Raw genomic sequence first — 13,538 nt, 5'->3', positions numbered from 1 at the left:
GATCTAATTCTGAGAAGCAGTTTTTTTAAGAAAAAACTAATAAACTATAGACATTTTTCTAACACTAGAAGACTTCTTAAATGAGACAAAAATATACAAGCCATGGAGGAAATGATTAATAAATTTCACTACCTTAAAACAAAAATTCTCTATTCCTCAAAAAACCCCCACACTTCTTTAAAATAACAAAAATATATAGCACGGATTGGGAGTAAATATGTTGAAACTGGCTCACCAAGGAATATTACCATAGCGAGTTGTGAAAAGGAACAGCAAATGAAACCGCACCAGGGCAGTTGCAGGACAAGCTGGGAAACGAGGAGAGGGCTCAGCGTCCGTGTTACTTTGTAGACAGGATGTAGTTGGTCTGTCTCGTGATTGGTGCATTTAGACCATTGACATTCAAAGTGGTTATCGATACAGTTGGGTTAATTCCTACCACAAATTCCTACCACCTTTGTTACTGTTTTCTAGTCACTGCTCCTGTTCTTTGTTCCTATTTTTATAGTCCCTCTTTTTCTGCCTTTTGTGGTTTGAGTGGAGTATTTTATAAGATGCCGTGTTCACCATTCTTAGCACGTGTCCTGCTTCTCTACTTTTCTTAGTGGTTGCCCTGTGGTTGGCAGTGTGCACTCACAGCTAATCCAAGTCCACATTCAGTAACACTGTGCACTTCTTGGTGTTGGGAGCACTCTGATGCCACAGTAACCCTGATTGCCTCTCCATCCCCTCATCGTGCTGTCATTCATCACTTACTAGGAGGCATGCATGTCCACACACACGCACGTAAGCACACTGACACCCTGTTGCCAGTATTGTTTTGAACAGACTTATTAATTAAGAATGACGAAAATAAAAGCTTTTATTCTACTTTCATTCCTTCCTTCCTTGACGCTCTTTTGTTCCTTCTCTCTAAAACACTTCTAACAACGTTTCTTGCAGAGCAGTACTACTGGCAGCACGTCCCTTCAGTTTTTGTTTGTCTTAAGAAAATCTGTTTTCCTTTTCACTTTTGGCAGATAATTTCACCGGGCACAGAATTCTGTGTTGGTGATTTTTTCTTTTAGCACTTTAGATATTTTATTCCACTCTTGCTCGCATAGTTTTTGAGAAGACGGTGTGACTCTTGTCTTAGTTCCTCGAAGGTCAGATATGTGTGTGCTCCCTCCAGCCTCTGGCTTCTTTCAGGATTGTTTCTTTACCTTTGATTTCCTGCAGATTGTATGTGGTGTGCCTGGGTGTGGTTTTCCTGGCATTTATCGTGCTTAGTGTTCTTTGAGCTTCCTGGATCCATAGTTTGGTGTCTGATCTGAATTTGGGGAAATTCTCAGTCATTGTCTCAAATACTTTTCTCTCCTCCTGTGTCCCCCTTATGTGTGTGTCACTCCTTCCGTGGTTGTCCCACAGCCCTTAGATATCACGTTCTGGTGTTTGCGGCCTTTGTTCTCTTTGCTGTTCGGTTGTTGAGGATTCTGTTGATATTTCCTGTAGCTCAGAGATTCTACCCTCAGTTGTGTCCAATCTAAGGAGCCCATCAAAGCCTTCACTTCTGCTGCAGTGTTTTTGTGTCTGGCCCCTTTTTTTGGGTGGGGGGGTTGTTTCTTAGATTTCCGTCTCTCTCACCACCTTGTTTATCTGTTGTGTTTGTTTGTTTTTAATATGTCTTTATTGATTTCAGGGGGGGGAAGGGAAATGGAAACATCCATGATGAGAGTTATTGATCGGCTGCCTCTTGTATGCCCCCTGCTGCCGATCGAGCCCACAACCCCAGGCATGTGCCCTGACCAGGAATCGAACCCCAATCTCCTCGATCATAGGTTGATGCTCAACCACTGAACCACGCCAGCTGGGCTGCTCATCTGTTCTTGCATGCTGTCATAGTTGCTGTAAATTCCTGGTCTCATAATTTCAACATCCCTGCCACATCTGATTTTGAGGCTGACTGTGTCCCTTAAGATTGTGTTTCTGCGTTCTGGTCTGCCTTGTGTTTTCGAGATCACCAGACATGACAATGTACTGTGTCAGAAGGCTCTGTTGTCTATTCTTGCCACTGTCTCTTTATAACCAGCTCCCCCGTCACACCTCTCTAGGGGAGAAGAGCACCGAGAACTCAGAGCAGTCCTGGGTCTGTGCCTCTCCACCCTGCAGTCGCCTCTCAGGGAGACATCAGCTTCTCTCACACATGGGCCTGGGCTCACAAAGATCCTGGTATTGCACTCACACACAGTGAACCACATATGTGCACACACACACATGCTCACACACCCCATGGCCTCCCCAGGACTTGCTCTACTTTAAGTTCTTGTGACTTAACTTTAGAAATTTCCTGTGATAACGAAGTGCTCTTTTGAATTCCAGTTACGCAAAAGGAGACTTGGACATATCCTACATCACATCCAGAATTGCAGGTGCGTTGCCCCTCACCATGGGCGCACTTCTGACCTCCTGTTGGCGACGGACACAGGACGTGGGCCTCCCACACAGCCTGCTATACCTCGGGTGTGAAGGGCAGGCTGCTGGGGAAGGCTGGGGCATCGATCCCTGTGTCTAGAGCACCTCCAGGCCCTGCAGTGGACAGTGCCAATGTCAAGCAGCTTCTCCCTGGTCTGGAACTTTTCTGGGGCTCTGAGGTGTGAGAGGAATGATGTGAGGCCATGCACAGTTAAAACTTGGGTCTCCAGTCAAAAATCAAAACCAAAAACAATATCCGGGCACTGGGAGACCCTGCTGTGCATCAGGTCTCAGCAGAACCTCCTGCCAGGTGTACCACCTGGAGATCCCAGAGAGTCTTCTCTGCATAGTGGACAGGCAGTGCAGTGGGTGGGGGGTCCTGTGCTGCACCCCTCTCAGCACTTGCTGTACTGATGGGTCACCAGTTACGGGAGCGGGAGAAGCAGGCCTGAGTGGCCATCCCCAGGCTATCACCCAGGGGGCTGACATGGCTGCTCTCTTTCAGTGATGTCATTCCCGGCAGAAGGTGTGGAGTCGGCCATCAAAAACAACATAGAAGACGTGCGATTGTTTCTGGACTCCAAGCACCCGGGACACTATGCGGTCTACAACCTGTCCTCGAGAACGTACCGGCCCTCCAAGTTTCACAACCGGGTGAGTGACCCGCTCTGCCTCCCACTGCAGTGCAATTTTCAGACCATCCTGTTGACCTGCACAGCAGCGCCAGTGAGCAGTGCCCGGGGTTCTGCAGGGTTCTTGGGGGCTGTGGTGGGAGGGCCGTGTCTTCAAGGGTGTGGTGACACAGCCTAGGGCCGTCCTAAGGACACTGGAAAGCGTCAGACAGGTGACTGCAGAAACCAGCGGAGCCTCGCTGCTTCTCGCCTATGGGGCCTGAGGCCATAGAGTTTTCTTGGTACCTGAACCTGTGGGTCACAGATGTTTTTTACAGCTGACCCAGGTGTGGGAGTGGGCCAGTGCCCAGTTCTCTTCGCCAAGTCTATCTGCTTGGCACAAATCCTGTCTCAGAGGAGCGTGTGAGCCAGGGCAGGTGCTTGAGATGAGAGCCCCTCCCCGAGGGTGCTGCAGGGTTTCCAGGCTGAACCATGCTCTGTCCTGCTGCAGGTTTCCGAGTGCTGTTGGGCGGCCCGGCGGGCCCCGAGCCTGCGTAGTCTGTATAGCGTCTGCAGGGACATGCACTGGTGGCTGCGGCAGGACCACAAGAATGTCTGTGTGCTGCACTGCATGGTGAGTGAGGTCTCGTTCCCACCTTCTGCTCAGGATGCGGCAGAGAGGACGTGAGCCAGGGAGGACCCTGCACTGGGACGCTCTGGTTGGCCAGAGAACAGATGTAAACCCAGGGTGTCAGATAATAACAGTGCTGGGAGAGGGCCAGGGACGGCTTAGTGTCCTGGGTGGTGATACGCGCCAGGAGTGGGGCTCCTTGCCGAGCTGAAGCACTGTGTGCTCTCTGAGCACTAGCAGCCTTCTGCGTCTCGAGAACTAGATGCTGCAGGTGCTGGGCTGGCATGTGCACCCCTGGCAGGTCCCGCAGAAGCAGCGACTGCTGTCCTGGGTGCCCTGGCTGGGCTTCACCCTCACTAGACAGTGAAGCCCCCATGCCCTGTGTGGGCACACACTCTGGAAGACCACCCACACAGGACCCCACTTTTAATACAGCATGCCGATGGCCTCGAGGCAGCACCCACAGAGGTCTCAGCCACCCAGCACTGAGGCCACTACCTCATGGCACTCCATCTTTGTCCCTCATTTCTGCAGCTGAGGGACCACCCTTATCCTTGATGCACAGTGCAGCTTTAGTTTGTGGGTGTCACACAAGGGCACCTGCCGAGAGTGCACTCAAAGATTAGCGCAGCTATCCTGGTGGTGGTGGTAAAAGTCACACCAGGAGTGACAACGAAGAGGATTCAGTAAGGGAGTGAGTGTGAGGCCCGGGGACAGTGAGTGTAAGCCTTGTCCAGCTGGAGTCGCTGGCCATCTTATGCTTTCTGCGAAGGAACTTTTTCTCTGGGTACTGGGTTTTCACCCCGTCGGTATGTGTCCGTAAGTTCCAAAACCTGCTCCCAGCCCCGAGGATGGGCCCTGCTGTCTGTCCCCTAGGGAGGCAGGCGCTTGGGACCTGAGTGAGCTGCCCTGTGCCATCTGTCCTAGGATGGGAGAGCCGCGTCCGCTGTGGCTGTCTGCTCCTTTCTGTGCTTCTGCCGGCTCTTCAGCACCGCCGAGGCCGCCGTGTACATGTTCAGCATGAAGCGCTGCCCACCAGGCATTTGGCCATCCCACAAAAGGTACTGTGTCCCTCTTGTGGGACATTGGCTGGGGTGTCCCCAGACAGTTGTAGCCATGGGTCATGGGAAGTGAGAAGGGCTTGGGAAGGGGTGGGGATTGTGAGGTGGGGATTGTGGGGTGTGGGTTAGAGCTCTGGCCTGGTGAATTCAACCCTGCCCGATACCAGCCAATTAGTCAGGGAGGGTCAGTCTCAGCCTCCCAGGGCCCTGGGCGGGGAGCAGTACCTCTGTCCAGTTCCTGGGTGCCAGCTCTTGTAGCAGGCATGGCCAAGAGGCCTGTGCCTGAGCCGGGCACGGCCACTGGCTCACTGGGGCATGGGGACAGTGCCTCTGGTCGCCAGCTCTGTGCACATGTGGGTTTTGTTTGCGTGAGTGATGCAGGAAAAAAGGGAAGGTGTCCAGGCCAGCCAGGGTTTGGTTGTTCCAGGCCATTCCTCCTGCCCTGGATGGTCACACAGCCTGTGGACAGTGGGTGGGGGCAGGTAAATGCTGTCCTGCTGTAGGGCCACCTTAATGTCTAGGGGTGGGTGTGGTGCAGTGTTATATACCTTGGCTGCCCAGGGAGCTAGCCACAAGCTGTGTATAATGTGTTACTGGAACGTGGGCTAGGCCACCAAGCAAAGTGAAAGACCGCTGACCCTTTTAGCATGTTGACCTAAAAGCCATTTTTGCTCCTGAATTCCAAATATATCGAGGGTTCCCGAATTCTGCCTGCAGCCGTAGGATCCTGCTGAGCAGCCGCTCACAGTTGGCAGACCCAGGAAGAGGGCTGTTAGCGGTGGCAAGTGCCTGACACTGGGACCCCACCCAGGCCCCAGGCTGCTTCCTTGGGGATGTGCGGGTATGTAGAGCATCGTTCCCACCCTAACTCCTTAAAAAACAGTGGGACCAGCTCCAAACTCAGGACTCTTCCAACCTGTTGGAGCAGTGGCTGGTCGTTAGAGCACTCTGCCACCTGCAGTCTAAGCAGAGGATGTGAGCTGGTGCCAGAAAGAAGGGCCAGCGAGTGGTCAGTGTATGCAGAAGCCAGCGAGGCCGCAGAGACTGGGGAGTCTGTCCTCTTGAGTCTACACTGGGCACTCACAGAAGGGCTTGCAAAGGGGATTGGAGTGTGGCTCCCAGGGGGACAGGCAGGAGGTTTACATAGCTGAGTAACACTGGTATGGGGCAGAGAGGTCAGGCCTTCAGCAGAGATGGGGCTGTGAGGAAGGAGGAGTGGAAATGCTGGACATGGCAGCACAGGTGATGGTGAAGGCTGCCTCCCAGGCCTGTCGGTCAGAGGAGGGCATGTGGAGAGAACTGTGAAGGAGATGGGCAGCTGCCCGTCACACTGAAGACAGGCACTGAGAATTTCCCCGAGGTGATGGTGGCCTCAAACCTCAGGCTTAGAGGACCCTGAGCAGGATTAAACGGCATAGACAGAGAAAGCCCCTGCGTGTGCCCTGTGCTCCCTGCTAGAGCCACACTTAGAGGTGGAACAAGAGAGATTACAGTAAATTCCAGAGGGATCCCCGTCAGAAACCCCAGGGCAGCCAGTGAAGATTTCAAGTCAGCAGAGGGAACAAATGGAAGAAGCACAAGGAGCTTGCAGTTAACCCAAGAGGAGACCAGGGAGCAGGAACCAGGAGCAGCTGAACAAACAGTGGCCGGAGGGTGGTTGCCTGACCATGGCGGCCATTGCAGGGAAGAGGTACGGCAGGTGGAGAGCAGCCCCAGGGATGGACCGCGTGCACTTGGGACAGAGTCAGGTAAGACTATGGTCAGTGGGGTAGCCTGAGCGTCAGCCACAAAGCAGCCACCACGACTCCTGCCCAGGTCTGCAGAGATGCTGTTGGGTATAGCCAGCCACTCTTCCAGGAACCTAACTCCGAGCCAGTGCTTCTCCTTCAACCTGACCTACTTCCTACTCGGGTTTCAGCTGTGGTTTAGGTCCTGGCATCGGCCTCTTGCTAGCGAGAGGAGTCCCCTAGTGAGATAGACTGTGACAGTGCGTGGAAATGATTTCCCATCCCTTCTGTTGATCAGAAGCAAGTCAGCGCTGCTGCCTGTCTAGGAGGGGTTACCTGTGGCAGGAGCCCAGATGCAGGAGGAACACCTGGGTGAGCACCAGCGCTGTGGAGACCCGTGCCAAAGAATACTGAGCAGTGGACCCACGGGACGGGATTCTGAGTTCATAGAGCAGAAATGTGGAGCTGAGAGGAGAGATGGCAATCCCGAGGGCAGTGCGGACCTCAGCATCCTCCCTTTCAGGAAGGACAGACAGGTGCACAGACTGACACAGCCCCCAAACACCCAGGCCTACCTGAGTTCTACAGAATGTTTCACAGCAACAGGATGCGTCCTTCCAAGGCACATGGAATTGTTCAGTAACAACATGGTACTCTGGGCCGTTAAACCGCAACCGATTTAAAAGAGTAGAAACCACACAAATATGTTAATGGGCTGTAGTAGAATTCAGTTAGAAATCAGGAACAGCAAGGTAGCTGGAAAAATCCCTAAGCATTTTAGAATTAAATGATTTACTTCTAAATTTTCCATGACTCAGAGTTGAGAAAATACAAAAATATTTTGAACTGAATGAATGAAAAGAGAGCATCGCATTTGGGAGGTGGAACTAGAACCTTACTTCAGGGGTCGTTGATGGCATTAAACTCGTACATTTGATTGACAAAAGGTCTTGTGTGCTGAGTGGAGCACCTGTGACATGGTGTTTGGACTGCACAGTGTGTGTGATGTGGCATGTGGCCCCACATAGCGTGTGTGTGACATGGCCCATGGCCCCGCACAGCGTGTGTGGACGTGGCCTGTGGCCACACAGTGTGCGTGGGATGTGGTGCGTGGCCGTGCACAGTATGTGTACGATGTGTCACGTGGCCATGCACAGAGTGTGCGTGTGACGTTGCACACGGCCCTGCCCAGAGCATTGTGGTGTGCCTTGTGTGTTCTCTGCAGGTACATCGAGTACATGTGTGACATGGTGGCAGAGGAGCCCATCATGCCCCACAGCAAGCCGATCCTGGTGCGGGCTGTTGTCATGACGCCTGTGCCACTGTTCAACAAGCAGAGGAGTGGCTGCAGACCCTTCTGTGAGGTGTATGTGGGGGATGAGCGCGTGGCCACCACGTCCCAGGAGTACGACAAAATGAAGTGAGCGCAGAGTTCAGGGCGCTCCTGTTCCTCTGGGGAAGGAGGAGGGAGCTGTTGCTGGGAGGCAAGGGAGGGACCTTGGTAGCTGAAGCTCTGCCTCAGCTTCCACTAGGAGCAGCAAGCAGGCTTCACTGCTAGGCCTGGGCCTGGGGACGGGCGGGCCTGGCAGAAGGGCAGGTATGGAGGTTTCCATGATGTCCTGCTGAGGAGCAGCTTCTTAGAATTCATTTCCTGGAGTGCCCACTCCTGAAATAGTTTGTAGCAAGCCCAGGAAGACCGGACTGCATGGAGTGGGGCCTTGGTGCTTCAGGAGGACTGGCAGCTGATTCCACAGTGTTACGTTTTTGTCTCACGGGACCCTCTCCTCATTCTGCTCTTAGGGACTTTAAAATCGAGGACGGCAAAGCGGTCATTCCCCTGGGCACAACCGTCCAAGGGGACGTGCTCATTGTGATCTACCACGCAAGATCCACCCTGGGAGGAAGACTGCAGGCCAAGGTGAGCGTGCTTGATGGCCTGGGCCCCACGGGCTGGGTGCTCAAGAGGGGCTGATGAGCTCTGACCTCTCCTTCTGTGCCCGCCCACAAAGTGCAGGGCGGAGGGGTTTAGACTGAGACCTGAGTTTTCCTCACATTACGGCATTGCCATCTGCATGGAGGTCTTGGGACCCTGAGGAGTCACTTGTCAGAGAGGGTGCCATCCCCCCGTCCCCATATCCTCAGCACTGGGAGCTGTGCACAAGGCTCTCAGAGCTCATAAACTAGTGTCTGATGTGAAGTCTGGTGTCACCTCCCAGCTCATGGTTGTGCTGTGTTGCTCTCTCTCCAGATGGCATCCATGAAGATGTTCCAGGTCCAGTTCCACACGGGATTTGTGCCTCGGAACGCGACCACTGTGAAGTTTGCCAAGTGTGTTGGTGTCACATGTGGGAGGGAAAAAGGGCGGAGTGCTGGCAGGTGTCTTGGGGAAGGGGCTGGACCGAGATGACTCTGTCCATGCACAGGGTGGGATGTGTGAGTTCTTTACCTCATGAAGGAAAGAAATCAAGATATAAGTCCAGGTGACTTTAAGAGTCCACTTATTAAAGCTGGGGACAGAGACAAGTACGGGCTTAGGGTAGGAGAAGCAGGATCACAACAGCGGGAGTGAGCCCAGGTGTGGCTCCTCTGGCTCCGATAGAAGTCGTAGTGGCAGGGCCCTTGAGACAGGGTCAGGCATTAGCCTGGGATGTGCTGCCACAGCCCCTGCTCCCCTGGGTGCAAGTCTTGTTGGAACCCTCAGAGCTTAGGACAAAGAGCAGAAGTGCACACTGAGAAAAGGGGGCATGGGTGTGCTCAGGAGAGTGGTGCCCATCCTTTCCAGAGGAGGGCTTTCATCTGTTTCCTGTATGTGGGTTTGGGGGAGGTCTTGGCACATTCATCAGCTTCTCAGGTGTCTCGGGCTCATGCATCAGGATGGGTGTGTGGTGCGCTCTGGGATGTCATCAGCTTCACCTCTGTCTTGGGTCTGTCTGGTTCTGACCGTGGTTCTTGTTTATTTCCAACCTTGTCTGGCACTCATGGCACTAACTGGGTCTCTGTTACTCCCTTCCTGGGTTGGGGAGGAGAGGTGTAAACCATCATCAGCCCCTCAGTGTCTTTGGTGACTCATTAGCTGCTCGTTACTGGCTGTTTGCTCTACTCTTTGTCTCAGTTCCCTCATTCTACTCGTTGGGGAACTTCCCCTTTTACTAACCTGCCTCATGGGGACACACCCACCATGGTCTCATGTGGGAGGGGCAGAGTGCCAGCACCGCTAGCTGTGCACCACCTACCCACAATCACAGCACAGTGGACAGGAATAGGTTCTCTCATGGCCATTTGCCAGGTTGGACTTCAGTCCTTGCCTGTCCCAGATCTGAGGTGTTCAGTTTCCAGGACCCCTCCTCAGAAGGACCATGGGCTTCCACTGGGCACCTTGGTTTCTAGGCAGAGACCGAGAACAATGTGGCAGGACCAGGTGAAATGTGTTCCTTGCGCGCCACCACTTTTATTGAGTACCTGCTATGTGCAAAGCACTCTGCTGGACAGCGAGATTGGGGTGAAGAGACACTCACGGTCTGGTTTAGAGATAAACTTGAGCAACTAAGCTGAGGAGCAGGCCTCTGTCCTCACCTGGCTTGACTCGGTTCACTGCATTCCTCACACAGCTCGTTAAAGCTGCAGTGCTAGAGGCCTGGCAACGTACATCCAGCCTCAGGATGAGCAGGCATCTCATTCAGCTTTTTAAATTTTTTATTTTTATTTTTTAAACTTCATCCTCACCTAAGGATGTTTTTATTGATTTTAGAGAGAGGAAGTGAGGGGAGAAACGTCGATGTGAGAGAGAAGCTTCAATGGGTTGCTTCTCGTACGAGCCCTGACCTGGAATAGAACCCGCAACCCCAATATGTGCCCTGACTGGGAATCACACTCGCAACCTTTGGTGTATGGGACAACGTACAACCAACTGAGCCGCCTGGCTAGGGCTCAGCTTATGTTTTAGATGGAGACATGGAGACTCTGGGCTTGGCAGCTGAACTAACTAAGCCAGTGTGGGGCAGAACAGGTGTCCACACTCAGGGCCTGATCTAGCTGCTATGCTCTCTGCTCGGGCACACACACACACACGCGCACACACACTCACACACTGTGGGAAACCCAGACACAGCATGTTCCAGCAGCAAGAGGGGGCCTGCCAGGAGGCTCCAGAGACAACTGCTGCAGCTCCTCTGGCCTGCACTCCCCACACTCCCGTGTCCTGCCCAGTGCCAGGGCGTAATTAGGACACAACCCCAGGGTCCTGGAGAACTGAGCTCTGACCCTGGGTCCTGGGGGGCTCAGCACACTCATGCAGGTGATGTGCCTTGTGGGGCCTGCCCCTGGTGCAGGCTCAGGAAAAGCGTCCCCAGTGCCAGGAAACCATGTGTTATTACTCTTTCTGTATTTTTACTTCCTTGTTTCTGTAGTGTGTTTTTTTCATACTGATACTTTAAAATTTTTGTGATGTTCTGATACGAAAAGACCACAGAGAGGAGGAGTGTTACAGCTCTCACGTTTCTGGGTCCTCCCCTCTTTTGGAGGAAGATGACTCCCAGAGCTTCGACATTTTCAGCCACGAGCAAGCACACTTGTTTCAAAGACCAAATGGGAAAGCCGAAGAGGAAAAGGTAGATGGTGGTGCACAGTTGAGTCGGAAGCTGGGATGGTTGAGGACTTGGAACAACTGAATAACATTCAAGAAAATGGAAGGTGGACTTTTGCTCGAGGCCTGGGCTGTGTGAACAGTGCAGGTGCAAGTTCGGGAACTAGAGCTGTTCAGTCACAGAGCAGACCCAGCAGAACACAGGAGTCAGGGTTGGTAGAAAATGTCTTCAGACTCAGCATAGAGGGCGGCGGGAGCCACAGAAAGGGTCACGAGAGCACTCAGGAGACCCCGGCGAGCCCTGCATGCCTTCATTTGGGGTCCTCGGAGGAGAAGGCGTAGAGCAGAAGTAATGTTTGAAAACCTGCTGGCTAAAAGTTTGTTAGACTGATGAAAGACATCAAACCTTAGACGCAAAAGCCTTCTTTATGTCTGGCCGGTGTGGCTCTGTGGTTGAGCGTCAACCTGTGAACCAGGAGGTCATGGTCCAATTCTGTGCTCAAAGGAAAAAATTGCCAATTTGGAGTTCTATCTCCAGGGAAACTATCCTTCAGAAACGAAAGTCGGGTAGATGTTTTCAGACCAGTGTTTGCAGTTCATACTCAGACGAAGCTCACACGCCCAGGACCTGTGAAGAATTAGATTGAGAAGGGAAAAGGTCCTAGTGGGTGGTGAGTTCATGGGAAGGTGCTCACCACTGTTGCACATCAGGGAAGCACAAAGCCGCTTTGTCCTCTGACGAAAATGGCTAAAATGAAAGACACTTCTGGAAGCTGGAGGATGGGGAGCAGTGGGAGTGGGGTGAAGCCACTCTGGGAAGTGCTCTTGCTGGGTGTCTGCCTGTGTCCCCAAGAAGTAAGTGCTTAGGACCAAAATAGACTCAGCCAAAAGTGTTCCCAGCAGCACTGTTCTTTCTTCATGGGTGTGATGGGCACATTAGTTTCAGGGGTACAACGTGATTTGTTAATGTATGTGCTGTGCAATGATCACAGTACGTCTAGTTAATGTCCATCACCACGTAGTTATGAATTCTTTTTTTGTGGTGTGAACAAGACCTCTCTGTTAGCAGCTTTCAAGTACATGACAAAGTTGTTAACTACAGTCGCTGCGCTGTACCTGGCAGCTGTTTTGTTTTTTTCAATCCTCACCTAAGGATATTTTTTCCACTGCTCTTCAGAGAGAGTAGAAAGGAAAGAGAGAGAAACATTGATGTGAGACAGAAACATCGAGTGGTTGCCTCCTGCACAGGCCCCAACCCCCCCCTCCCCCCAGCTGGTGATAGAGCCTGCAATCTAGGTATGTGCCCTTGGCTGGAATCGAACCCAGGACCCTTCAGTCCGCGAGCCGATGCTCTAACCAGTGAGCAACACTGGCCAGAGCTGACAGCCATGGTAACCGAGTAGAAAAACCCGGCGGTGGTGGATAGCACACTGGCGAACTCACGCTCCAGCGGCGGGTGCAACTTGCAACACACAGCTGTGAGCAGAGGGACTTGGGTCACATGGCCCCATTTTATGGGCTCAGGCCTCGTGTGGTCATGACAGCCATTGAGTGGCTCCTGGGTGGGAGGGTGGCTTGGAGAGGCACAGAGACCTTGGGGCTGGGAATGGCTTTCTTTGAATGTCTGGTTACACGGGTTTGGAGATGGACGTGTGCTTGGGTCTGTGCATCACTGGTGCCTCCAGGAGTGGGCCGTCAGTTGCGGAGACAGCGGTGGGGCTCCCTGGAGCAGGCACCTGTGTGTCTGCAGGCAGGCTCCCCTGTAGACACAGCTGAAGGACAGAGAGGAACTGGGGATGGCATTGCTGGGGTGCACTGTCGGATGGCCTGACTAGGTCCGTTCTCGGCAAGGCGTCCTGCGGCAGGCAGGTCCCCAGGTTGTTGAAGTGGGGAAGGGTTCCCTCCCTGGCACAGGTTGTGCTTTTGTTTCTTGCCAAGCCTGTCAGGAGCGCAGTAGGCCTGAGCCCTGTGCCCTCTGAAACCCCGGGCCCGTGGCTGCCTCCCTGCTCACAGGCCCTCATTGTGCCCTCACTGCCTGCTGGCGAGCAGCTAGGCCCAGGCCAGTCTCCTGGGGCCAGTGAGGGTGGGGAGGCGGGGTGGGCGGCCACCAGTGCGGTGCTCAGCGCTGAGCCGCAGGGGCCATGAGCCCCTTGGTGTGGCCCCCGCCTCGCTCCCTCCTCCCTGGCCCTCGCTAGCAGCTGGATTCCTGCTTCCCCGGCATTGCTGTCTTGCTCACCGCCTCTTTGTCCCTCTGTAGCTGCTCCTGCCTGGTTGAGAGGTGGCCTGTGTTGTCTTCTTGCTGCGGGTGCCCAGACTAGAGAGGAAGGCAGGCCGTGGTGGCCTCTGGGCTGGGAGTGAGTGGACGGGGGCTGCTGCCATCGGAGAAGTGGGTGACGTGGGCGGCTGTGCGCTCTGCGCTGCATCCTGCCCCGTGCTGAGGTGGTGTCTGTAGGAGGGAGGGCTTGAAGCGGGCGT

The 13,538-nt window shown here is 53.6% G+C and overlaps 1 protein-coding gene across 8 annotated transcripts in view; it reads left to right on the top strand.

The window, feature by feature from the left end:
* The window catches only part of GAK (cyclin G associated kinase), a 50,647-nt gene that overhangs the window by 23,782 nt on the left and 13,327 nt on the right, over positions 1 to 13,538 (top strand). For all 8 annotated transcript variants that reach the window (XM_081139704.1, XM_081139703.1, XM_081139701.1 and 5 more), the window contains 7 exons: positions 2,359 to 2,408; positions 2,957 to 3,105; positions 3,574 to 3,696; positions 4,621 to 4,754; positions 7,707 to 7,901; positions 8,282 to 8,399; positions 8,730 to 8,809. In XM_081139704.1, coding sequence (XP_080995830.1) covers positions 2,359 to 2,408; positions 2,957 to 3,105; positions 3,574 to 3,696; positions 4,621 to 4,754; positions 7,707 to 7,901; positions 8,282 to 8,399; positions 8,730 to 8,809 — 849 coding nt within the window. The remainder of the gene's footprint in view (positions 1 to 2,358; positions 2,409 to 2,956; positions 3,106 to 3,573; positions 3,697 to 4,620; positions 4,755 to 7,706; positions 7,902 to 8,281; positions 8,400 to 8,729; positions 8,810 to 13,538) is intronic.

Source organism: Miniopterus schreibersii, assembly GCF_964146895.1.
Source record: "Miniopterus schreibersii genome assembly, chromosome: 1".
Taxonomy (NCBI): Eukaryota; Metazoa; Chordata; class Mammalia; order Chiroptera; family Miniopteridae; genus Miniopterus; species Miniopterus schreibersii.
Note: the sequence above shows the minus strand (reverse complement) of the source record. Positions and strands in the feature narration are given on the sequence as shown.